This window comes from Sebastes umbrosus, chromosome 9 (assembly GCF_015220745.1).
Source record: "Sebastes umbrosus isolate fSebUmb1 chromosome 9, fSebUmb1.pri, whole genome shotgun sequence".
NCBI classification, from domain to species: domain Eukaryota; kingdom Metazoa; phylum Chordata; class Actinopteri; order Perciformes; family Sebastidae; genus Sebastes; species Sebastes umbrosus.
The window spans coordinates 6127953-6155051 of record NC_051277.1 but is presented as its reverse complement, the minus strand read 5'-3'; the positions used below and the strand labels follow the sequence as shown (position 1 = coordinate 6155051).

General features: G+C 40.9%; 2 protein-coding genes across 8 annotated transcripts in view; both read left to right on the top strand.

The window, feature by feature from the left end:
* The window catches only part of wu:fb13g09 (multidrug resistance-associated protein 5), a 30926-nt gene extending 7699 nt beyond the window's left edge, over positions 1 to 23227 (top strand). For both annotated transcript variants that reach the window (XM_037779735.1, XM_037779736.1), the window contains exons 4-29: positions 1202 to 1349; positions 2316 to 2549; positions 2886 to 3059; positions 4250 to 4397; positions 5558 to 5706; positions 6222 to 6329; positions 6971 to 7324; positions 7433 to 7504; positions 7667 to 7791; positions 7888 to 7960; positions 8424 to 8627; positions 8772 to 8897; positions 9194 to 9305; positions 9406 to 9590; positions 9994 to 10140; positions 11013 to 11142; positions 11527 to 11680; positions 15346 to 15474; positions 15608 to 15794; positions 17174 to 17263; positions 17729 to 17921; positions 18013 to 18172; positions 19777 to 19855; positions 19972 to 20085; positions 20466 to 20630; positions 22054 to 23227. In XM_037779735.1, coding sequence (XP_037635663.1) covers positions 1202 to 1349; positions 2316 to 2549; positions 2886 to 3059; positions 4250 to 4397; positions 5558 to 5706; positions 6222 to 6329; positions 6971 to 7324; positions 7433 to 7504; positions 7667 to 7791; positions 7888 to 7960; positions 8424 to 8627; positions 8772 to 8897; positions 9194 to 9305; positions 9406 to 9590; positions 9994 to 10140; positions 11013 to 11142; positions 11527 to 11680; positions 15346 to 15474; positions 15608 to 15794; positions 17174 to 17263; positions 17729 to 17921; positions 18013 to 18172; positions 19777 to 19855; positions 19972 to 20085; positions 20466 to 20630; positions 22054 to 22146 — 3853 coding nt within the window. In that variant the 3' untranslated portion in view covers positions 22147 to 23227. The remainder of the gene's footprint in view (positions 1 to 1201; positions 1350 to 2315; positions 2550 to 2885; positions 3060 to 4249; positions 4398 to 5557; positions 5707 to 6221; positions 6330 to 6970; positions 7325 to 7432; positions 7505 to 7666; positions 7792 to 7887; positions 7961 to 8423; positions 8628 to 8771; positions 8898 to 9193; positions 9306 to 9405; positions 9591 to 9993; positions 10141 to 11012; positions 11143 to 11526; positions 11681 to 15345; positions 15475 to 15607; positions 15795 to 17173; positions 17264 to 17728; positions 17922 to 18012; positions 18173 to 19776; positions 19856 to 19971; positions 20086 to 20465; positions 20631 to 22053) is intronic.
* Positions 23228 to 26258: 3031 nt separating this feature from the next.
* Positions 26259 to 27099, top strand: part of med12 (mediator complex subunit 12) — a 28917-nt gene continuing 28076 nt past the window's right edge. For 3 of the 6 annotated variants that reach the window (XM_037779732.1, XM_037779731.1, XM_037779728.1), the window contains exon 1: positions 26259 to 26431. In XM_037779732.1, the coding sequence (XP_037635660.1) occupies positions 26330 to 26431 (102 nt within the window). In that variant the 5' untranslated portion in view covers positions 26259 to 26329. The remainder of the gene's footprint in view (positions 26432 to 27099) is intronic. The other 3 variants (XM_037779734.1, XM_037779729.1, XM_037779733.1) reach the window with 1 other exon arrangement.

Genomic DNA, 27099 nt, shown 5'->3' with positions numbered 1-27099 from the left:
GTTTCTACAGTACAGTACGGACAAACCAAACACGAACACATTTTTACGTTACCTGAAGGTCACCGTAGTTCTCTGAGCCGCAGAGTGCAAAACCGTGGTACCGCCAGCTGCCGTCTGACTTCCTCCTCCTAAAGTAGTGTTATTATAGTAAGGATGGTCTCGAGTCGGACGGCGTTACCACGGTTTTACACTCTGTGGCTCACGTTACTGCAGTCTTGGAAAGGATCGGAGGGATACTCAGTTGGTTGCAATATGCAACCACACCACTAGATCCCACCAAATCCTACACACTGTACCTTTTAATTATGATGATGATATATAGTGTAGTAATATTTACCATTATGCAGGTATGTTAAAGTGAAAAATGTATCTTGTTTTTCTGCTCTTTCAGTACATTAGTCACTGCTCCTTTCTTTGTCCACTAATGGGATTTAGCCACACGAAATGTGTTACTCACACAGAAGTCTCATTACCGGTGACTCAGGCTGCGCTCTGTGCAGCTATTGGCCTGCCATTAATTGTAATTTCTCACATTCAACGCCATTTGACTTCAAGTAGTAATTATCGGGCTGTGTGAGAGTCTAGTTGGTTTAATGTTCTGTCTATCTCTGATACGTTTTTAATAAAGTCATTAGGACGTAAATTACTTTCTGCAGCTGCTTTATAGACTCATAAGCAGTGATGCATTTGGCCAACAAGATATTTTACCCTCTTCAAGGGGCATTATACAGCAATAAAAGCACATTAGCACATCTTTGGTAACATGTTTGGCCGTACCTTTCTCAGTCTAATTATGTGATGCATCATCCGTGATTGTATATTGTAGGTCACCTTTACATTATTATCAGCCGAGCTGCCTTCATTTTTCTTTTGTGATTTCTAACTGCCTGCCAGTTTATATTCCCCATTGTGCTTTTGGGCAGTCTGATAAATTGCAACGCTACAGTTTTTAATCAACTTAATTTAAGGAAAGTATTCTTCTCACTTATGATAATTTTGGCCTTCAAAAATGCCAACTTTTGACTCCAGTTAATTGGTACTATAACAGCACTTTGCATAGCATTCATATGCGAGAGTGGTGCAAATGACTTTGATTAATTGTTGAGACTCATCATTCAGTAAATGAAGTTCAATAGCAATGTAATGATGTTTGGTTGAGCTGTGAGTTCATAAAGCTTGTCATCGTGGTTTCCGGTTCCAGACTCGAAGCGTTGTGGCACGACGAGCTGAAGAGTCGAGGGCGAGAGGGAGCATCCCTGACAAGAGTCTTCTGGAGGTTCTGCCAAACCCGCATGCTGGTGGCCATCTTCTCTCTCCTCCTCACAATGGTGGCTGGCTTCGTTGGGCCCGTGAGTGCCGTCCAAATCCTCCTTTTCCCTTTTATATTCCACTGATTCGGCTAATATGCCTTTCAGCATGGTCGCTGGCTAGGAGTCCCAAGTGTATTTTCTGAAAATCGCTTGATCCCGTTTCACGCTGGTGTGGAAATTGAAATGAAAACATACTGGGAGATTACAGAGCTTTAGATAGCGAAACCCATATTAATGCCATAGATTAGCTGGTTTGTACCCAGTCACGCTTTTGGCTTTAGATTTCCCTCCAAAAAATGCCCATAGATGAGCATCAGACCACAGAGAGATTCAAAGTGCAGATATTTATAAACATTCCTTATCAGAAATGTCAAATAATCACCTTTTAGACTGGACTGAAATGTTAAATAACCACCTTAAACTAAAGGGTAATTACGTTTGGAATTCCCAGGTTATGATATTTCTGAGTCGGTCCCATTGTTCCTTGTTGCTCTGAGCTGTTTATTTTAATGTCACGTTATGTGTACACTACACTACGTGTTTGTTTCTACCCACAACTAATAGCATTAACTGGATTTAGCTCTTACACAATGACTCATGTGTCTCACATTCCTGTCTGATTTATTTAGTACACTTGCTGACAAAGCTGTGTTGTATATATTCTTTCTGCAGTTTATCAATTTACAATCTTATTTCACATATTTGGCTCATGCCATCCCCATTGGGCCTTTCAATTGACAACCATTCTTCCCAGTTGCTTATTTTACTCCTATGATCTTTTCTCTCTCCTCTTCTCATTCTTATTTGATTATTGTTCCCTGCTCTTCTTATCTCTATCTATGGCATTTCCTGAATTATACCCTCTCCTTTCTTTATCTCCTTGCTCTTTTTCTCCTGTCCCACTTTATCTCTCTCCGTGTTTTTTTGCTTTTTCTCTGTGTTGTTTTCTGCTCATTTTTGTTCTGTAACTATTTCTTAACCTTCGTTCTCCGTGTTCGTCCCCAGGCTCTCCTGGTCCGAGCTCTGCTGGAGTATTCCCAGAGCTCAGTGAGCTGCGTGCTGTACGGCCTCTCTCTGGTAGCCGGGATCTTCCTCATGGAACTGATGCGCTCCTGGTCGTTGGCGCTCATGTGGGCCGTCAACTACCGCACTGCAGCACGCCTCCGTGGGGCAGCTCTCACTTTTGCATTCCACAAGATCCTCCGCCTACGCAGCACTAAAGACATCAGCCCGGGCGAGGTAGGTGATATAATCCTGGAGGGGACTCATCTCCAAATTAACTAAATCACCCCTCGCCGCAGGGCACGACATGCAGATGATTGAGATGGATTTAATTTCTGCTCTTACACCAATTCTGCTCAGATCTCGACAAATCCCACAGCCTGAAGGAGGGGAGGCTGTCTAAGATTAGTCATTACACAGCTTAAGAGGAATCATTGTCTAACTAGTAAACGTGGGAATAATAACTGTATTTGTAAGATTGATTTTATAGTCTTAGCGGTGAAGTTTCAGTGTTTGAAAAGATTTAGTTCATTGTAGATTTTTAATGTAATTTTTGAATGTCTGTCTACCCAGCTGATCAACATCTGCTCCAGTGACGGCCAGCGGCTGTATGAAGCTGTGTCAGTGGGCTGCCTGCTGGCTGGGGGGCCCCTGGTGGGAATACTGGGTCTGGCCTACACTGCCTACTTCCTGGGCCCCACTGCTCTGCTGGGGTCAGCAGTTTTCATCCTCTTCTACCCTACCATGGTACGACTTCAGCTACAACAGCTGTAAAGCTGGGCATACACTGTAGGGCTGTAGACTGTTTCTGACCCGAATTTTGAGCCACCAATTCTCTCTGCAAAATGGACAAGCCATACTGTCCACGTCTTCCTAGCCACCTGCGAGTCTGTATACGCTGGCGCTTCTCTTTTTTTAGACGTATCAGCAGACTGGTTGGCCTAGATGATCAAGGCAGCACGTTTCTGCCTTGTTGGCATTGTGACCCGAACAGACCTCTGCCAGCAAACAAACTTTACCTTCCTCGGAGCTTTCAAACAAATCTTTATTTGACAACTGTCAACAGCCAGAACAGCCCGCAGGGGCTGACGGCCGTGTTTTTCTTTTCTATTTTACACGTACAGTGTGGGCACATAAATTGTGAGCTTTGGCTTTACATCGCAAACGATCTACTCGTACAATAAGAGTAGGAGTTACACAACCACATTTCTAAAATCGTACAGCGTATGCGCAGCTTAACTGTGAGACGGAGGAAGATTTGAGGCTGTTGTGCAATCTATTTCTATTACAGGCACACAAATTAGATTAGATTAATAACAACAAAAGACAACTGTCAGTGTTTTTATTATAGTGTAAATTGCTGTCAATGACAGAACATAGTTTCATTACAGACTTTTTAAAATTCACACCAAGTAATGATCACACTCATTATAGCAGGGACAAGCAATTTAATTACAATCATTTCTAAAAGTTTTTACCAAAAGTTATTATCATACATTCTACAGCTACGACAAGCAATTTCATCATAGGAATTTCTGAAAGTTTTTACCAAAAGTTAATGACCGGCAGAGACTTTATGCTTTATTGCTGACTCATTATTTTCTGAGCGAGAACTTTTCAAAATTTAGTTAGTGGAAGGCATAAGTAAAATCTTTACGTTAATTCATCCCGTTGAAGAGTACGACCAGCATCTTTTAAAAGCATCATAACTCCTTGGCTATCAATCACCTGTCAACTTTGTAGCTGTTATTTTCAAATTACACTCCGTCTAAGTCGGAGGCTGACAGCCGGAGACCCTGCTATTGATGTGAGAGGCATTTATCACTCCGGTCCCCCGGACAGGCCTGCAGCACGGCTAATGTGATTGTGTCTGCTTTCATTTCCTCCCCTGCCACTTATTCCTCTTGTCATCATTTCCTCTGTTCCCGTCTGGACAGATGCTCGCATCGAGACTGACAGCGTATTTCCGCAAGAAGTGTGTGACGGTGACTGACCGGCGCGTGAGGCTGATGAACGAGATCCTGGGCTGCATAAAGTTCATCAAGATGTATTGTTGGGAGGATGCCTTTGCTCAGAATATCAACAGTGAGTGGCTGTCATGTTCTCAAATGACTACAAAACAATACCATAATATTGTTTTGTAGCTTTCTAAAGGTGCAAACTTCATGCAATTAAGTTCTTTATTGGGCTATTTATTCCCAACTCCCCCAGAATAAAGGGTCACCTCATTTGAACACCTGTCACTGTGGCAAATTAGTAAATAAACGGTCAGTTTATCACCTGAAATTACCTTATCCTCTTAGTGAACTGGCAAGATAACCCTGACCCTAAATCCATTTTCATTAGCTTGAGCCGTTTAAGTCCTTCCCTGTGCTATCCCCTATAATCAAGGCCAGTTTGAATCCCCTGGCTTCAAGGTTAATTTGCAAGGTGTTTGGGGCCTTATGATACCTTGAATGACTGTCAAGGCTGCTCCACTTATCCATGAATTAGCGATGGCCTTTTCTCACGAGGCCCTCGCTGTAGGTTGTGGATAAGGATCATTTTCCACTTTTAATCATGCTTTAAATTAGCCAGGTGGGGCTCGTTTTCACTGCTGTCCTTTGATTACCTATTATAATGATAATTAATTGCCATTCAACGTAATGGCCAATGAGCCCTAAGAGTTACAGTGTCATTCCCTTCAATTACTATTGTTGTTAAATTGATGATCACAGTGTTTTTTTGCCCGAGGCGTGTGACTTTTGCTTTGTAATCCGCGCAGAAAAACACACATAACATCCAAAGCGAATCCCGTGGAGAATAAGGAGGGAGTTCTCATATTTCACACACACACACACACACACCCAGTGCTGCTGGGTCTGAATTAAAGATGCACAAGCTTTTTGTTCCAGTGTTTGCACCCAGTGAACTGGGGGAACAAAGCAGCTAGCAGCGTGCATTTGGGAGATACAAATATGGAGGAAGGGGGGGGGGGGGTAAGGATTTGGGTATTAGACTTGTACAGTTATCAAGGTTCAGCAGGTTTTGAAGCCCCTTTCATACCATGTATGGATGCGGGGCCCTTGTCCTCCCTCTTGTATCTATTTCTGTCCACTCGCTGCGTTGTGGTTAGTGACTCTTATGGCGTTGTTGATGGAATGTTCACTCCCTTTGGAGTCACTCAACCTTTACTCTATTTTCTCTCTCGTTCTGCCCGTCTTTGCCTCTTTATCATCTCTCTCTCTCTCTTATCTCCTCCCCAGAGGTGCGATCAGAAGAGAGGGGGATACTGGAGAAAGCTGGGGTCGTCCAGAGCCTCACAGTGGGTGTGGCTCCCATCGTCGTAGTGATGGCATGCGCGTGCACTTTCACCCTACACATTGCCTTGGGCTATGACCTTACTGCAGCTCAGGTATTTAGATACGGCAACCTATAGTCACCACTACATGTTCCCATTTTTGTTTTCACTGGAAACACGCTTGGTATATGTTTTTGCTAACCATCAAATTCTGTTAAAATTATATTTCTTACTTGTTATAAAACCAACAAAAATAGATTCTTTACATTTAATGGATATTTTTTTCAATTTGAGTTGATGTGACGAGTCTCTGGCTTTTAAGGCTGACCCGAATGCTTCAAAGCTTTGACCGTTGCCATGGTAATCGACTTCCAAATTAGTATTCGAATGCTTAGTTTTTTTTTTTTATAGTATGTAATAATAATTTAGAAAATCCCCAATAGCCCATGACATAAGGAATAAGCTTCGAATACCTTTGACTATTTCTCACCGAAGCTTCAAAGCCCAAAAAATGGTATTCGGGACAGCCCTACTAGCTATGATGAGCATTTATAGATGTTAAAGTCAGGTGTAGCCCAGGTAAACGTTTCCGCGAATAACTGTCTCCATTTCTACTCATCCTACCTCAGGCTTTCACCGTGGTTGCAGTTTTCAACTCCATGACCTTTTCCCTGAAAGTCACACCATTGGCTGTGAGGGCGCTGTCGGAGGCTGCTGTCGCAGTCAAAAGATTTCAGGTGAGAAATACCGACAAGTCTGTCACAGAGCCATCTACATTGCTTTTACGCAACACAACACTGGTAAGGACAGTATGTTCTTTAATACGCCCAGTTTATGTGTTGACTGTGGGAACATTATATCAGTGTGCAAGCAGGTTTTACCAATCAAAATGTGCTCCTGTTAATGCTAAAACACACCCGCCCACCCAACATACTGACATTTTTTGACATACTGTATTCCAAACACATGGTAAATGTCGCATGTTAGTGAGAGATGGTTTCACAGAGCCAGCAAGGGTTAAGTAAGCAGGTGTTCCTGCCAAGGATGCACCAAAAGTCTTGAGGCACTCTGTGGTTTTACACCACAGCAGCACATAATGCAGTAATGAGGAACTCAAGGACAGGACAGACTGTACCTTAAGCACAAGGCTGAGTAATGTATTGGCACAGCTATTCGTGTTTCATAACATACATAGCACAACCTCAAGTACGTTAAACAATCTTTTGCTTTTCACAGAAGCAACCAGAAACCTTGAGCTTGTTTTCATTCATGCTCAAAAGAAAAAAACATCAGTCAATTGTCCTTTTTTCAAGTTTTTCATCACGATGTGTGGCCAAATTATGTTGCATAAAGTAACCCTTTGTGTCTGTCTCCGCAGAGGCTCTTCATGATGGAGGAAAGACAGGTTGTTTTGGTCAAAATGGAGGATCCTAGCAATGCAGTGGAATTTCAGGACGCCACGCTGGCTTGGGAAAAGGCGCGCACTCCTCCACCTGCGAAACCTAACCCACCTCCCAAGAAGCGAGGAGGGATGATGCGCGTGTTGCGCAGGGAGAAGCTCAGCCTGTACATTTCCACAGAGGACGGCAAAGCAAGCAAGGAAGTTCCCAACGCACAAAGTCTTCTCACAAATATGGAGCAGGAGAGTCCACAAAGCACCATCTCCTCCACTCAGAGCATACGACCTCCGCTGCACAAGACCCTGCACCGCATTGACCAACGCATTAAGAGGGTACAAACATTTACAATAAGTGGATTAAGGATGTTCTTATTCAAGGCATCAAACCTTTGCTTGCTTCATGTAATTCCCACAATGCCACTCTTTTTATCCCTTTTCTAGGGTTCACTGGTTGGAATCTGTGGAGGAGTCGGTAGCGGAAAGAGCTCCCTTCTGTCTGCTCTACTGGGACAGGTGAGATTGTTCAGACAGCACAGACATGAATAACAACAAGAAGAATACTCTTTTTGAACCTTTTATTCACACCCAATGCCACGCAACGACCCACAATTTGAAAAGTAGTGTTTCAAGTGTTTTCTCTGCTTCCAACCCTCTGGTTTTCTTCTCTGGTTGCAGATGACCCTGTTAGAGGGCAACGTAGCTGTCAGCGGGGGCTTCGCTTACGTAGCTCAACAAGCCTGGATCCTCAATGAATCACTGAAAGAGAACATCCTGTTTGGAAACGAGTATGACCAAGACAAGTAAGATCAGCTACTGTATACTGATGTTATGAAAAACAATAAAGGTTGAGATTCAGTCCCCTAATTTAACATTTCTTCTCATCGTTTCCTCATCAGATATGATGCCGTCCTGGAAGCATGCTGCCTTCTCCCAGATCTGGCAGAGCTCCCGTATGGAGACATGACAGAGGTATCTGTTGAAATCTGCTTGTTAGTAATTGGATTTTTTAGATATAACATGAGGCTGCAACTAATGATTATTTTCATAATCGATAATTCTGCCGATTATTTTCCAAATTAATCGATTGTTTCGTTTATAAAATGTCAGAAAATATTGAAAAATGTCCATCCCAGTTTCTCAAAATCCAAGATGATGTCTTTAAATGTCTCGTTTTGTCAGTCCAAAACCCCAAAATATTCAGTTAAATAATATGTAAAACAGAGAAATCTCTATATTTGAGAGGCTAAAAACAGCATTTTTGCATGAAAAATTATTTTGCTGTCGATCGACTAATTGATTAGTCGATTAATCGTTGCAGCTCTAATAAAAGGCTTCTTTGCCTTTGTGTGCAGCCGTTTTCATTTATGTAACTGGCACAACAAGAGTAGAGTTTTATGGAGCTTTATGTTTTTTTTTTACTTTCTCTTTCTAGATCGGAGAGAGAGGAGCCAACCTGAGTGGAGGACAACGTCAGAGAGTGAGCCTGGCCCGTGCCCTCTACAGCGAGCGGCCTATACTTCTGCTGGATGACCCTCTCAGTGCTGTCGATGCTTGTGTGGGTTCCCACGTTTTCCATAAAGCTATCAGGGGTGCCGCCAGAGGCAAGACGGTGCTCTTTGTGACCCACCAACTGCAGGTAAGGGACCTGTCTGTGCATTTTTAATGAAGCCAAATTTTCCTTCAGAATGTGTAATTTTTCCCAAAGCCTACAAAATAACTGATTTAGTGATGATTAGCTGATTAATGTTTGTCTCTGTTTCTTATCTTTTTAATTTTCTAGTACCTGCCCGAGTGTGACAAGGTTATCCTGATGAAGGACGGGCAGATTGCCGAGCACGGCACCCATGCTCAGCTAATGGGTAAAGAGCGTGACTATGCCAGCCTATTCAACAGCATGCAACAGGAGGTAAGGCCACGTGAGGCAGCGGGCCAGCTCTTTTGAGTCAGGCATCTTTGGCCCCCACTGCACAAAAACATTGAACATTACAAGCTGAATAATTCATGAGCCCAGAAAGGCGGGCCCAGAAGCTGTAAATGTTAATGCATACATGGCCTTTCATTATTTATGCGTGTATTGATTTACTGGTGAGCTGCTAAAGACTCTGTCACTGATATCTCTGTTTAAATGACTTGCAGTGTGTTGTTGTTACAGCTGCTGTGATTTCAAAGCTCGCTTTCTTTCCTCACCGTTTCGTCTCTTAGAATCTGGTGAAGGAGAATTTAAAAAACAAACAGCAGAGGTCGGGCCCAGAAAAGGATGACTGTGCTGTTGACGTTGCCAAGGTCGGACCAAAGGTGGAGAGCAAGAAAAGAGGTGAGCGACCCCGCCACTTTTCGTGCTCCACATGCAGAATGAATGCTAAATGCTTTTTAATTTCCTTGACAATGTTTCACATGTAATATCTTTTATTCAGAGCGACTGATGAAAGCTGAGGAGAAGGGCTCCGGTGCGGTCGCCTGGTCTGTGTATGGCGCCTACATCAAAGCAGCAGGGGGCCCAGTAGTCTTCATCATCAACATCTTCCTCTTCCTCTCCACCACAGGCAGCATAGCCTTCAGTAACTGGTGGCTGAGCCACTGGATCAGACAGGGCAGCGGGGTGAGTTTGTAGACGATCCTGCTCGACTATAATAGACGCCTCCTTTTAATGTGCGTTTGTCTCCCAAAAGAAAAAGAACTACTATGCTTCGGTGAGTTGTGGCAGCCGACTGAGCATTAATCTGAATGTGCATGATTAAAAAAAGTAACGGCGCCACGGTAAACTTAATTAAAAACAAGCTCGAGCAGTGAAGAAACAGATGTGCAGCAAAACAGGCGGTGGCTGCTATTGAGAAATGTGCTTGGAATGGTAAACATCATTGAACTGACTGATTTTCATTTTTCACGTTGTATTCCAAAGTGTGTGCTTTTCTCAGTTTCATTAGAGACAAAAGGGAGAAATGGGGGAGAAATTGGATTTTTTTTCTTCACTCTTGGTAATTTGTTGCTCCATCTGCCCTCAGAACACCTCATTAATCTTGGTGAATGAAACGATGGCGAGGAACAGCATGAGACTCAACCCTCACATTCAGTACTATACGACTGTTTACGTCGCCTCCATGGGAGCTGCTCTTCTGCTGAAGACAATGAGAGGGCTGGTGTTTGTGAAGGTAAGCTCTTCCTGTCACATCCACTCCAACTTTAAAAACGATAGCGGCGTTTGAAAGGGATATGAAAAGTTGATATAGTAGCGGTGTTCACAGTTAAGCACTGCTCCTCCCTAATTGTCTTTATTGTCATTTGTTCATGCTCCCGTGGTTCCAGTGCTATAATTGAAAAAGCCTGTAGGCCAAATCCATTTATCTGTCCGCTGCCATGTCTCACAGCTTCACAACAACTGCATGTGTGTGCAAGAGAGACAAAGAGGCGGAGAGAAAGGAGAGGATGCGTGTGCGTGCATGTCGGTTCCCCTTCGGGCGCGTCCTCCTTTTTCCAGCTAACCCAACCTGACACTGCATTGCAGAGGTTAGGTCCCCACGTTAATGTGTGCCACTTGAAATTGCTAATTTTTCAAAGATGGCTAATCTTTTTTTACCCCTAGCTGTGATGAGATCTTTGGGAGTGTTGAATATTCCATTAATAGAATTAATTTGTTCTCTGCTGCCACATGTAATTTCTGTCCTATTGGTGAGATGTCTCTTGCTCACTGGGTCATGACCTTTATGTCAGCCTCCCAGAAACTCATTATAAATGAAGATATGACAGCTTGCCTTGCACGAGGCAAAAAAAATAACTACCCACCACTGTGCACATGCTTAGCATATGGTGAAGCAGCGTTTATAACTCTGCAGGCAACAGATGAGTGCCACTGTATTTATCCATTGTGTGTTTTCCTGTTTGAGGCTGAGCACATTGACAGACGATTATTCCTTCCAGCCGTCTGTTTATCCATTCCGCGATTCTTTCCGTATGTTTCCTTAAGTTGTTTGTTTCCATGTGTCAGGTCTCATGTTCAAACACGGCTGTTTGTTTGTGTTGACAGTGCACGGTGAAGGCTGCCTCCGTGCTCCACGACAAGCTGTTCCGCCGGCTCCTCCTCAGCCCCATGCACTTTTTTGATACGACGCCTCTGGGTCGTATCTTGACCCGCTTCTCCAGAGACATGGATGAGGGTGAGACTTGATTTGTCTTGACTGCGAACCTTCCCCAAAGAGAGCTCTCAGTCAGCGAAGTCACCCTGGTTGACAAGGTGTACTGCCAAGACACAGTGGGGGTTTCACATGGAGTATTTTGCTTAGTGTTGCCTTTCTGTTATCCACTTCACTGGCGTCTTTGCTTGACATGTTGAGGTTGTGGGTTGCTGTTTTTTTCTGGATGGTTGGTTTTGTTTATAAGTATAATATTTTTTTTAGACTCCATTTTTCTCTCTGTTGTGAACACTAAAAGACACTTAGGGAGTCACGAAGGGAAAGTTTTCTTCCCATATAGAGATAGATAGGTAGATAGATCCAAAACCACGCAGCGTGACTGATATATAATATGTGTCCTCTCCACAGTTGACGTGCGTCTCACCATGCAAGCTGAGATGCTGCTGCAGAACCTGACCCTGGTGCTGTTTTGCTTGGCAATGGTGGGCATTGTCTTCCCGTGGTTCCTGATCTCCATCCTGCCACTGGGAGCCTTCCTCTGCGTCGTCAACCGGGTCTCCAGGTCAGACTCTCATTGCTATTGGCATCAAGCCTGAGATTCAAAAAGTCTGTTTACACATTACATTTCATCTCCCTGAGAACAATCTGAGCAGCGTTACTGGCAGCAGGTGAGTAATAAGCAACAGGTGCTCGAGTTAAGTGGAAACTAGTAACTACATTAGCTGATTTTTGGCCACTAGGGGCAGAAAAACATGTAAATATGCTGACAGATAGACACTGGCTCATGAAGTTAATAGGGCTAAATTGTTAGCAAACAATTGCCAGCAGAAACAGAGCAACATCTGCATTTGTTTGCAGTCATGTTTCTGCCCAACAGACAACTGTTAACAGTAAAGAAAACATTTAGCTCAGTTTAGTCCTGAGGCAAATATCTAAGCTGCCAGATGTTCAACTTCCTTCACCAGTTAGTCGCTAAGTTTGTCTGCTTACTCTTCGGTTCAGGGCAGGTAGTAGGGCTGTACCGAATAGTTGGAAGCTTCAAAGCTTTATTCATATTGTTAAAAGTCTTTTCCTTGTGTTTTATAGACTATCTGTGCACAGTTGCAGATAAAGATCAGGCTACACTAATATTATTAGTATTATGCTATTTGCAGAATTTGATTCCAGTGGTGGCTGCGTAGGATTGTTTCCGACTCGTGTGATCAAAACATTTCCAGTAACTCCAGAGCGTTGTGAAGTCCAAAAGTCAAAATGTATTGAAAATAAAATAGATGTAATAATTTACAAAAATTCACGACATGTTTTTATCTAACAAAATATTCTGCTTCAATTCATATTTGTTGGCATTTAGCCTTTCAAAAACCACATTTTCAAAAACGGTTTGCTCTCCCGCTTGCTGCACATTAAAGAAAGGCATGCACCGACGAGTAATATTCATTAAAGAAAGTGCATTAACTAAAACAAACTAATAATCCGATGAATCACTTTATTCAAATATAGGATTTTGTTCAAGGATTTCTTTTGGTTTTGGGAGATGACGACAGACATTCAAAGCTTCCTCCAACAACCTCAATAGAAGCTTTGAAGGTAAAAAGAAATGACATTCGGTACAGCACTAGCAGGTAGTCTACAATGTTTTTTTTGTTTTTGCTGACAGCTTCTGCTGTAAAAGGGGTTGATGAGACTGAACCATGCAGTAAATGTGGGGCTGAAAAACACTGAGCTAGAACAGGATAAAAAATCTCTGTAGAGCTGCAGAGTGTCCATTATTTACTTTACAAAGAGACATTTGATTAAATGTTAAATCAAACCAGTCTCATGCATAAAAATGCTGCCAATTAAAGGAGCTTTCTGTTAGTGGTGAATGTGATTAGCTTTGTATTGTTATGTTTATTATATTGTACAAACGACAGCATACATGGCAGCACAGTCCATAATGATTATGAAATAGGTGATGCAAACTTATTCTAACAGGTAACTTTTATTGGAGGATAGTGAGGCTAAATAACTGTGAAAGAGGTGCAGCGATAATCTTTATCTGCCAGTGTGTAGAGCGCTACCGGTCATTGATTAAACTTTTCACAGCTTCTGTTCTGCTCGGTTGTAAATGTTGTAAGAGCGCGCCGGATGATCTGATGACTCTGCTTTAGTCATTATTTATGGCTTTGCAGCAATTTTGCAATAAAGGTGAATCCACTGAGGGGAACAGCAGCTCGTTGGCATCTTGGGAAATAACCACGGTGTCTTGTTGCTTCCTGTATCTGAGATATCGAGAAGAGCATGACATTGCATGTTAGGGTTATTGTGCTGGTGTAAAGTTATGATATAATATAAAATATCTTCATTTATCTTTTAAGAGCCACTTGATTTGTAGATTATTAATCACTCCTGAACCAAGAGGAAGAGATGACCCCCAGCTTTTACCAAACGGTAGTCAGCAGCACCCCTCGGCAACACTTTAAAAGAATGAAATACTGTATCTTACAAAGTCACGACATCCCGGGATATGTATAGATGTTGCATCAAACTGCAGCTCCCATTGAAATCACCCATTTCTGAAGCGGCCTTTATTGAATTCTGAAATGAAACTGCCCAGGGCATAAACATGTTTGTCTGGATCACAGCCTCCAAGCGAAGAAGTGTCATGTTGTTTCCCTCTCTCTTCTGGGCTTTTTTATGAGAAAACCAAATGATTCATGGGAGACTCGTAATTCACACGCACCATCCATTCTGTCGTGGTGTCTAAAAGTAGAAAGACGCCCCACCTCTGTCAATAAACCTCTCTCGCTCGCACCGACCCGTCGACGGCGAGTCTCTCTGGCTGCTGATTGTGTGGCCGTCTGTGCGACGGCGCTCATAATATTGCACATGCATCAGATAGCAGGAAACGACCAGAGCTCTGTCTGGAAAACGGCTGCTGTGGACCGTGTCCCTCTCTGTCCACCGTGTCATCATTACCTGTCTGACACACAACTGCATCATTAGAGCTGATGCATTTTCCATTTCTTCATTCTTTAGAGGTGCTTCAGCATTCAGGTGTAATGTCTTGTCGGTATCTAACTAAATATATATGTGGTTTATGGCAGCAATATCACTTTAACCAAAAATGTGATACTTTAGATCTTAAAACCAATTACCTTCACAAAGGTGTGTACTTGTACTACTTTATTCAGGATTGTACAGTACTTACTGTGGCTTATAGTAGAGTGTTCCTCACGAGGTTTTTTCCAATTTAATGTAATTTATTTGGAAGATTTACTCCTCTCATGCCGGAGCTTATTTGCACACAATACCCCACCATTTTCATTCAAATGAGGCAAACCTGAGTGGAGGCTTTCCAATTCTGCAGCGCTGCAAATTTACCTCATAAGGACTTTTTTTTCACAACCATTTAGGGTTATAAATCAAAACAAACTTTAGTTGTAATGAATTTCTAGAGTTAGTTTATATCTTGCCTGTAATAAGAATGGATATTTTAAGACAGTGGGACTTTCAATCACTCATCAAATTATGAAGTTATAGACACTAGAAAAAACAGCTTGAGGTCTGAATGATATTAACATCTCGCAAACATCTGCATTTAATTATTTTTAGTTGCATATTTGCAAAATATTGCTTGGGTCCATGTCTATTTCCTGTCAGCTGATGTCATTGGCTGCGTCCGGAATCGCATACTATGCACTACATACTCAATATGTGTACTATCGTTCAATATACTTCTGTGTTAATAAACAGTAGTATGTATCTCTTCGGACGCACTGAGCAGTGATTTACGCCGTCACTTCCTGAGAGCCTCCTTGCCAGTTGGAGACGTGTAACCATGGTAACCCGTGCCAACCTCATGTGACCGAAACGTTGGTTTGTGAGAATCAAAATCTGAACTAATTTTAAAAAATATATTACTTCTAGCAAAGTGAAATCTTATAATTACAGTTAAGTTGAAGCATTATTGATGTAACAGAGCTGTCCGTCAACATCTGTTATGAATTTTGTCGTCACTACCGCATTGCATTGTGGGATATTTATGCCACCGTAGTGTTCAACGTATGCATACTGTGATATGCGTACTATTGGTTTCATACTAAGGTTTAGGACACCTAACTTATGATGCAACTATTCACTTGACTGCAACAGGAGATAAACTGGGACACATTTGGAATCGTTACAACTGTGAAATGATCTATAGTAGGAAGGTAAATGTAAAAGATGATCTTTCTCTATTTCCAGGGTTCTGATTCGTGAGTTGAAGCGCCTGGAGAACATCAGCCAATCACCATTCACCTCTCACATCACCAGCAGTCTTCAGGGATTCTCCACCATCCACGCCTACGGAAGAGGCCCCGACTTCCTCCAAAGGTGAGTACAATGGTGCCTGTCACAGATGGAAATCATTAAACTTGAATTTAATCTTATCTCTCGTTCAGTTTACTCCCCGGTTTGTAAATATACCACACTTCATGGTCGTTGGTTTTATCGCTCTCTTTTCCAGATATCAGGAATTACTGGACACCAACCAGGCCTCCAACTACCTCTTCAGCTGTGCTATGCGCTGGCTGGCTGTTCGCCTCGACCTCATCAGCATCTCTCTTATCACTGGTGTAGCACTTTTCATTGTCTTCATGCACAATCAGATACCTCCAGCCTACGCAGGCCTCGCCATATCGTATGCAGTGCAGGTTTGTAAACAAACACATGTAGTATGGAGACACTGGCAGCCCTAGTAGTCTTAGAAAAGGCTGAAAAGAGGGTAGTTTGAAGCTTTAGACAGGATTAGAAATGTGGCAAAGTGAAGCCTCTTCTGTTTCTTACAGCTACTATAGAGAGGCATTTTATAGTATTATAGCATTTAGCTGAACTGTAGTTAAGAATAACAGTTGTTTAGCATTCAAAGGTAGCTGTTCAGCAGAAGTTACTTATTTTGCTCCTTTCCCACTGGACAAAAAAACACTAACACCTGGCCTTTGCCTTTATTGTGAAAGGTTGCAATCTGCATTCATTCCCAGGACAAATGACTCTGTTGTACTCACGGGTATTTATCGGCTCCAGCTCCGACATGACACCCGGCTGAACACGCTAATTTTCACCCCTTTTCCGGTGTAATGCTATGTGACGTGCGTTGAAGTGAATATATAATAAATAAAATCAACAGGGATTTGGACCAGTATTATAATTTATTAACGTACAAAACATACAATTAATATGCGTTCCTCAAAGCCACCAGACTCCAATCACAAAACAGTAATTTTACCTCTCTGATCGTCGTAAAACTCACTTCATTCAAACTCAACAAAATGAGTCTTTGTTAGTCTTCCCACTGTTCCAACAATCCCCAACTCTGGTTTGACCATTTGAAAGAGAGACTGAATAAGTAGCAGATATAAAAAAAAAAAGTAGTAACTGCCGACAGTTTCACATTTTACTAACCCTGCCTCTGGTGCCGACTGGTGCGTCTGTGATGTCGAACGTGGCATGCCAGGAAAAAAACCCAGAAAGGCCGGTACAACGGCGTGGCATACTCAATCAATCAAGTTTTATTTATAGAGCACATTTCATTAGACAGGCGTAGACTCGATGTGCTTCACTTGCAATGGGAAAGGAGTCTATTGCCTCTTTTTTAGCAGGTTTTTCCGTGCTTACAAAACCTGCATAAACGTGCTAATTTTGGTGGGAAAAGGGTAATAGTCTTGCTTTAAATGACCAACATGTTATACACATATTCAGCCTCACTCATTTTCCTTTTTGGTGGGGGATGCATCAAAGAACGACTGTATACATGCAACTGTATCTCCACAGTTTGTCTTAGAAGAACCACATGGTTTTATTATTTTTTAAATGCTTAGTGATTTACTGCATGTCATAATCGACAGTCATGACTAAGAATTGTGAAAGAGCCACATCAGCAAATCTGTTTATTAGGTTGTAAATCTTCTGATTGTTTCGCTGCTCGTTCGTTGACGAGGAGCAGCTCTTGTAAATACCAAGTGTTTCATAGTAATTGGTGCGACAGTGCTAACCATTAACCTTACACCTCTCTCCGCTTTTCTCTCACCTCCAGCTGACCGGCTTGTTTCAGTTCACCGTGCGGCTGCTCACGGAGACCGAAGCTCGGTTTACATCAGTAGAGAGGATCAATCATTATGTAGAGGTAAGAGCATTGATTAGTGCAGGGGAGAGGGGAGGTGGATTATGTGGCACGTTGTGCATGGTCACATAGACTGGCACACCGTCTAGAATCACACCATCAGACGCAGACCAGCCCAGAATGACAAAGCAGCTGAATTCAGGGCAGTTGGCATGTCCAGATGTGTGTGTGTGTGTGTGTGTGTTTTGTGTGTGTGTGTGTATGTGTGATAAACACAGCAGGAAGCAGATAGAAAGCCAGTGTGAGGTCTTAACACACTCCAGAGCACATGACAGGGCTTGTTTCACACAACAGCCATCAAACGGGCAAAAGATACGAATATCAACTCAACTTTTTTTTTTTCTTTGCTAGTCTCAAGTTCAAAGAAAAGCTCATAGAGAGAAAATCTCTGCACATCAGTTCAGGCGCTTGCACCTCCACAGAGATTTAGAGATTAATACCAGATACCATCTCCGTTCCTTATCTCAGTGTCTAGAGAGTGAAGCACCCCGACAGAGTCCCGAGGCAGATGCTCCTGCCCCCTCCTGGCCTCAGCAGGGAAACATCACCTTCCAGGATGTGGACATGCGCTATCGTGATGATCTGCCGCTCGTGCTTAAGAAGCTGTCCTTCAGCATCCTGCCGGAAGAGACCATCGGCATTGTGGGCCGCACGGGATCAGGTACGAGTGACCCGTTCTATTCCCCAGCCAGCAGCATCTCTTTCGTACACACATCTCTTCATGCTGTATCTTTTTCTGTACGCGTTTGCAGGGAAGTCCTCTCTGGGTGTCGCTCTGTTCAGACTGGTGGAGCTGACCGGAGGCTCGATCGTCATTGACGGAATCAATATTGCACAGATTGGTCTGGATGACCTGCGAAGCAAGCTAGCCATCATTCCTCAAGAGCCCATGCTCTTCATCGGGACAGTCAGGTAATCCCGATGATAATTACTTGTATTAACAAGCTTTGTGTTTCATGCATTGAGCGGAGGGAAGGAATGAGAAACACGTAGCCCTCAAGCATTAATGTGCTCTTAAGCAACTGCTCTAATGGAAAATCCCTCAGTGTCTACTGATGCAACAATGTGGTCATCTATCACATGAGTCAGTGCTTACATATGTATAAGACTTCCTTCCCATATAGTTGGATACTCCCTGCTGCAAACAGTGGTGTGCCTTCAGTCAACCCGCCTGTTTAGATCTCAAATATATTTCTTTTACTTCCAAACAGAGCAGAATATATTATCTGTGATCCTATTAAAATACATATCCATATCCCACTGTTTGCCGTGAAATGGTTTTCTAAAGATGTTTGATTTATACTAGATACTATTTGCTGTGCGTGAGCCCAGCAGTGATCTGGGACTCTTATTATATAGACTCTGCGTGTCTATTAGTGTGGATGTAAAGCCATACTAGAGGGAAATCATAACGGAAACAAAAATGGTGCCAGGCAGTAAGAAATGAAAGAACAGATACGCTAAATTTGACAGGCAAGACCGTTTCAAAAACAAAACATCAGCATTTATAAATACTAGCAGTAAGTTGCTATATGGATGCCGATTTCCTCCGTCTCAGGTGAAAATTGACCTTTGTCAGCTGAGGGTACGGAGTGTGGTATCGACAGTTTACTGTGCTGTACCTCTGGTTTTAAAGGGTAACTTAGGTATTTTTCAATACTATTTTCCCATGTGTTTGGGTCTAAGTGACTAATGGGGACAACAATTTTTGAAACTGGTCCAGTATTGAGGGAAAACGCTGTAACTGACAGCCGCAAAACGAGCCGCAAGGGCAAGTGAGCAACGTTAAGTTCACTAAAAGTGCTTGTTTCTGCCACTTACAGGCTCAGATTGTTATTATAAGTGTCTGACAACATTATGGAAAGGACCCTACGGAGAAATAAAACGGTTCTCTTACCTTTCGCTTAATCCGATCGGTTTTGTTATTGTGTCCAAGTCCCGCTCAAGGAGAAGTCTCGTTGTGAAATCTGAATATCTCCGTATACTCTGGCTCAAATAAATACGGGCGGCCATCGAATTCAAAGACCTCATCCACATTGTCTAAATTATCTTTTAAAAAAATCTTTTAGATAACAACACTAAGCTATGCTTTCTGTACTCAAACACAACAAACTCTGCCCGGCTGGCACCCTGCATTTCCACCGTGGATGTATTCCACTATTCCACCGTTGTCTTCTGGCAACACATCACCTCGCCAGATTTCAGAATGAGACTCTCACCATATTGTCAGACACTTATAATAACAATCAGAGCCCGTCATGGCAAAAACAAGCACTTTTAGTGGACGTAAATTACGATGCCAGCTTGCCCCAATTGCACCATATTGCAGCCTGTGAGCAGCTGCCATCTACAGCGCTCTCCCTCAATACTGAACCAATTTCAGAAATTGTTGTCCCCCATTAGTCAGTTAGACACAAAAACATGTGAAAATAAGGTTGAAAAATACAGACGTTATCCTTTAATATAAAATTGTCATAATGTTTAATCCAGTCAATTATGTCTTGTTTTCCCAATAGGACTAATTTAGACCCGTGGGATCAATACTCTGATGCACAGATATGGGAAGCTCTTGAGAAGACTCATATTAAAGAGATGGTAAGTGACAGGATGGTTTGGCACTGTCAGATTTTGCTAAATGATGCATCACTTGAACAGAATAAGCCCGTAACATTCGTCGTTATACCTCTGTTCACCCCTCTGGCCTTCCTCAGATCAGCCAGCTGCCTCACTCGCTCCACTCAGAGGTGACGGAGAACGGAGAGAACTTCTCGGTGGGAGAACGGCAGCTGCTCTGTGTGGCCAGAGCTCTTCTGCGCAACAGCAAGGTGCTTGATTATATTACACCTCTAGTTCACATTGACATGTGGAACATTGTTTGACATGGATGATGATAACAGCTCAAGCTTCATAATAAGAAAACACCATTATCCATATCATAGAATGGTCAGTGTGCATGTGTTCCTGCATGGGATAACACTGCCACCTAGTGGTGTGCATCAGAACTGCATCTCATAAACATGAGCATATACAGTATATAATAGTGTGATGTTTTTCCTAATTTTGAGTTAATGATTTTCTATAATGTTACACTAAGACCATGTCTTTGTTTGGATAATGTAATCCCCCAGTTTTGTTGTTTTTTATCTCATCTTTTTTTGTTGTTATTTCTGTAACGTAGCTGATTGTTTTTGTTTTCTATTTTTAGGTACTTATATTGGACGAGGCGACAGCAGCCATCGACACTGAGACAGATCGTCTCATCCAGGAGACAATCCGCTGTGAGTTTGGCAGCTGCACCACCCTCATCATCGCCCACCGTCTCAACACCGTGATGAGCTGCAGCAGGGTCATGGTCCTGGACAACGGCCAGGTGTGTATAGAGGCGACGAGACTGATTGCACCACACGGGCCCCCTTTGGTTGAAGCTCATTCCCGAGTTGAAACAGTCCTGATTCACTGTGTTGAACTGCTCCCTTTGAGGTGACGGATTGGATGAGGCATTTTACTTAGGCAGTGCTGTGTTCAAGCTGACAGTTGATGCATGTAGTGAACATGGAATGCACACAATTGATTACCTGCTTCAGTGTCACGCCTTAACCCTGTTAATAAGTCGAGTCTATCTCTCTATCCAAGGACGGTGTCGAGTCAGCCTGTTCTCATTCCCAGAGTGTCAAATACAGGGTCTTTGTCACGGACGTCAGTGTTCGGTACCGCCGCACAAGGCACCCTTTAACGTCGATATGAAACCATTAACTACAATGTAAACCCATCCGCGGCAACAGTAAACTCTCAGGGAAAATGCACCTGGAGTGTGGTGACGTAGTTTAAAGAGTGAAAAAGCACACACAGGGCGAGCGGGAGGAGAAGTGGATGGGTCCAACAAACACAAGGCTTAGATACAGGAGACCGCTGCTCATGTCCCATGCGTCATGTTACAATCAGCTGTTCGTTCGTGTCCCGTGTTCACAATGTTCAGTGTCATTTTCACTGTACAAAAGTAGTAATTTTAAGCCCAACCATGTAGTTCTTTCCTACTGTAAACCTAACTATAGTGGTTTCGTTGCCGAAAATAAAGTGACGCCAAGGTGTGTGACAAAGCTGCAGTATGTGACAAGTTGGGATGAGGACGTGTTGGTAGACTAAGAGTGAAATGTGATAGATGCATCAGGATGGATGAGATTCACGGTGTGAAATAACACCTATTTTATGGCCATGTAACCGTCCTCTCTGGCCTCGCTGCAGTGGGGTGCCAGTGGCAAGGCAGTTTCTACACAGACATTAATGAAGTTGAATTATTTTGCTTTTATTAGATAGCCCTAAATGGTGTAATACTTGACAGATTGCATTAAGCAGCACATATTCAGCTTTGATGGTTGGCAGCTTAGTTTGCTGTGGTGTTAATCACGTAGCTGTGACAACTTAGCTTTTAATTCACGCCTTTAATTTGTTGTATATCATCTGTCTGTACTATATATATATAGCAGAAAGAAAGTCTTATAGTTTGAGCCGCGTCAACATTAGAGTGTAATGTAGCTTTTTAGTGATCGATTAGCATTGGTTACAGAAACCAAAGTGTAACAAAGCTGCCTGAGGTCATATTTTCCAGACATTAAAATTCTTTTCATACGCTGCCAGTGGGAAATAACTCGGGTTGCAATATTCTTCGAGAAAATAATATGCCTTGATTTTTTATTCTCTCTGCAAAAGTTCATGGAATTAACAAGTTGAACCCTCCGATTTCATATTTTATATGCTGGCACTGATCGCTGTTTTTATCCTTTTCATTCTCATAGATCTCGGAGTTTGACAGTCCCGCTGCTTTGCTGGCAGATGAAAACTCAAGATTCAGAGCCATGGTAGAAGCAGCAGAAAACCAAAGCAGATAAAAGACACTGGAGCTCAACTTTGGATGAGCGGCGACGCCACAAAATATTCAGTTGAATACCTGAAAATGCACATAAGAACCCCACAATTAACTCAGTCCTGCCGAGGTGTGAAAGTAAAAAAAGAAATTACACTGGCTCTTGTGGCTGCTCTGTGTAATAATGTCTGTTTATTTCCAAACCAAAGACCCAGGGATCACACTTCTGAAGGACGCATCAAATCTCACTATGCAAAGAAAGACATAGCAGCCTCCTGCTCTTTGCCGAGTTGTTTCCTGGAGGCCAAATAATTAGCTGCAAGTGAAACAGAGCTACGCCTCTGAATATAGCACTTTATAATTCATGTGGACACATGGAAGGACATGTTGTGCTTCCTTTTCCTCTGGAGGTCAGCTGATCAGTGAGACTCCCGATTAGTTTTAGTCATTTTATTTACGGAACTAAGACCTCACAGTGCAAGAATGTACTAGTTAGTACTGATTATTCAATAAGGTATATTAAATTAATCACCTATTATTAACCATTCCTAATAGGAACTGTCTGAAAATGTTTTTCTTTTTATGTTTTATGCATCTAGTAAAATGTTATATTCAGTCATTTCTGTAATTTATTGCAGAAACGATACGTGCCTAGAGCTGTAAACACTTTCAGGTCATATAATGGAGTTAGCCATGTAAGCATGCTTTTTTTTAGGCTGCGTGCAAGTACTGTGTTTTTGGAATGAGCCGAAGTTTCCTCTAAATCCAAATGCTGGAGTTTAAAATGTGCACATTTTACGCTAATGTTGTGTTTTTACCTGCAAGGTAAAATTCTGGTGTCGAACAAAGTGTGTTATGCAATTAAGGTTGTAAACCCCGGTACAGTGTGCAATGAGCAACAAAGCTGAAAGTGGTCAACATAAGATGTGTCCTCAGATGTTTGGGGATCGTAAACTTCTGCCTTATAATCAAGTATGTGCTGAACAATCATGAAGAGTGCAATATCTTTCTATTGCATTGATACAAGATTGTAATCTTTTTTTTGTAAATGTTTGATTTTTGTTATTAAGGTTGTTGTTTTTTCAATAAAAATATTTTTTATATATGCTGGTCTCCAATTGTTTAAAGCTATTTTACATGTTAAAGGGGAACTTTTTTAAACTGATTTTTAACAATCATCAATCGATTTTTCGTGGCCAAAAGATCATGATATCTATAGGAAATTTAAAAAAACACATATATAATAATGCTATCAGTCTTTAACTTTGTTTATTGTGCATTTGGTCTCTTTTATAGCAAATGAATTACACTAAAAATATGAGTATAGGGAGGTGGAGTCTAACAATAACTGTACAAAAGTGTAGAAAAGAACAATTATACTAATGGATAGTGTGTGGAAAAAATGGAAATAATTCAAGAGATGCTGGATTATTTACACAATATTATCAAATGTGTATTTACGCATGATATCAATATTTCATTTTTTAAATATCATGGCTAATCGTCAATACCGCTATATCACGACACCCCTACTGCATAACTTCTGAAAAGTCCTATAAAGCCTTTTGTGGCTCAGGGCACTTAATCTGCTTCCCACACACACACCTGTTCCCCAGCTGACAATGTGCTGCTATCAGCTCATTATCTGCACTGTGTGGGAACTGGTCAGCTGTGAGCAAACAACATAAATTCCTTAACAAGGTAGAAAATAGTTGGAATTCTTGAACCTGCACAGGAGTGAAAGGGGGGATACTTATTTACTGATTTATTAACAGAACGTGAAGGACACCACGATGTGCGTGTGTGAGAGAGATAAACAACAACCCTCACCTTATTAGTATTACAGTCAGCAGCTCAGAGCCGTTCTTGTCCAGGGTTCACCTCCTTGGTCGTACATGTTACACAACATGACATAATCTTATCTTCTAAGCTCGTGGATATACCTGCTTTGTATGTTCAAGGATGTGTGCATGTACAGTTTGTTTGTTTGTGAGGAAAATGTTTGGTAAAGGCTTGACTGTTATTTGTTTTTTTTACTGCTTATTTGTCTATCACTCAAGTTTATTTAGTCAACCTGTCTTCCTGGCTTAGAGTTTGAGTTTTAACAAATAAGATTACAGATATTACAAACTGTAGTCCTTCGTTAATTCATTTGGGCCTCAGTAAAGCCCTCGTTCCTTCCACTCTCTGTGCAATGTGTACAGTTTTCCTTTGCTGAAACACCTTTTGCTGTGTGGTATTTAGATTCAACACATTCATTCAAGCTCCTAAGAACTAAATGTTGACACACGGATCCTTTTTAACAGAAAATAAAGCGGATTGTGCTTCTTTTCCATTGCAAATTTTCAAATAAATTTGCACAAACCCGCTGACAGCTCTCAGTGCCCCCGGGGCTCAAGGGGCAGCTGACTGTTAATACAGTCTTCCATACTACTGTGCATGTTGAAAATAAACCCATCAACCCAGAGCAAAGTTTAAGACTTGCACAACAGTGTCCTCCTACTGTGTCTATTGACTCAAATAAACTTCAAATAGGATTTTGAGCTTGTAAAATGGTGTAAAAATGCTGCATGGGAAATTCAAGATTGTGAATGTTTAGAAAAAATTGCATATTAACAAAGACGCATACACATTATAAATTGGGATTTTGGGCCAGATTTTGTAGGCTACTTAGAGTGTCAAATGTAAATGCTGTTTAAACATCATCAAATCTTTTCTACACATTCACAAACTTGAAACTTTCGCGCAGTTTGTTTTGCACAGGTTTACAAAAGAAGGTTAGATATTCAACCACAGGCTTTGAAACTATTCCTGAAGATTTTATTAGACTTATTATTGACCCAACGTGTTACCCCTTGTCATCCTAATGTCAAAGGAGGATACTTCTGTAATCAAGTTTCAGTTTTATTTGTCATGTACAGGTTAACACAGGGTCAGCGGTGCAATGACATGTATAGGATGAGAGAACAAGTCAGCTCAGCACTAAAAGCAGTATATAAGATAAGATAAAGTGACAATAATAACATAGAATAACATTAATAAGAAAGAAAAACAACGATAAGATAAAATGACAATAAGTGTAAGATAAAAAGTGATGACATTAATCAAATTGAATCAAAATAAAGTACAATATACATATGAAAATTAGGATTGTGTCTGAAAGTGAGTGACAGAATCTCCGACAGTATTGCACAAATGTAATGAGAAAGAGGAATAAAATGATACATTTTAAGATAATAATAATAATAATAATAATAATAATAATAATAATAATAATAAATATAGCACCATAAGATAGATATAAGATAAATAAATAAATAATAGTAACAATAATGATAATAATAATAGAAATAAAAAATACTGCACCATAAGATAGATAAATGAATAAAAAAATATAGCACTATAATTCCTCCATTCTCCATGACTTTTACTTTGATGTTTGATAATGATATTTATAATAATAATAATATTAACAATAATAATAATAATAATAATAATATAGCACCATAAGATAGATAGATAAATACATAAAAATAATAAATATAGCACCATAAGATAGATGGATAAATAAAAATAAAAATAAAACAACAAAAAAAAAAATTAAAACAAAAATTAAAACAAAAATCAAAAAAATGAATTCAAAAATAAATAAAATAAAAATAAAAACAAAAATTAAAAATAAAAATAAAAACAAAAATTAAAATAAAAATTAAAACAAAAATAAAAACAAAAATTAAAAAAATTAATTAAAAAATAAATAAAATAAAAATAAAAACAAAAATTAAAAATAAAAATAAAACAACAAAAACAAAAATTAAAATAAAAATTAAAACAAAAATAAAAACAAAAATTAAAAAAATGAATTAAAAAATAAATAAAATAAAAATAAAAACAAAAATTAAAAATTAAAATAAAACAACAAAAATTTAAATTAAAATTAAAATTAATAATAAAAATAAAAATAAAGAATATAGCACAATAAGACAGATAAATAAAAAATATAGCACGTGTTAATGTTATTATAGTATTAACTGATTGTTGCAGGTCTCATATATAAGTGCACATTGTGTGTAGCTAACTCTCCATGACGTTTTATTTTGGAGTTGGGGATGAAGCCGTACCGGAAGTGTGTTCCGGCTGCTGAGGAGGAGGAGGAGGAGGAGGAGGAGGAAGAGCAGCTCTGCCTGGCTGTGATGTGATGCCGCTGGATGATGGCTGCTTTCGGGATCCTAAGTTACGAACACCGGCCTTTAAAGAGGCCCCGACTCGGCCCTCCGGACGTTTACCCACAAGACCCGAAGCAGAAAGAGGTCAGTTATTGAACACCTCCAGTCTGAACATCCAATAATAATGATTAGTACGAGATATTGATCAGCTAAGAAGCTAACGAAGCTAACAGCTAGCATACTTAGCTAGCCTTTAGGCCTAGCAATAACAATGAACAGCTAGTTGTCAGTCAGCTAGCTGCACTTTACTGGAGGAAAACAACCGGTTTCATCAGATACCACAGTCTGATCAGCTGGTTCAGCTTCATCTACTGCTGGATGTTAATGAATCTGATATAAACTGCAAGCTAGCTTTAAAACAATCTGCTTTATTGTGTGTTATTTGGTGAATGTAGCTCGAAGCATAGCTAAGCTGCAGTTTATATAAACTGCAAACAGGATTTAGCTTTAAAACATCTTTTTGTTGTGGATTGTTTTGTGACTTATAATGTTTTTAATCCAACTAGTTATCTTAAACCTCCATAAAGCAGGCTGTACATTAATGTGAGATCACTGAGCTCAGTGTTTCAGACTGGAGTTTGGCCTAGCTGTGGCAGAAACAATGAAACAATCTGCTTTCTGTGTGGATTGTTTGGATCGATCATTTGTTTGTTAGCTTGATGTTTTATGCTTAAACCTGCACAGTTAAACCTTTATGACCTGCAGACTGTACATTCATTTATCTGATCTGAGCTCAGGTTTTTAGGTTGTAG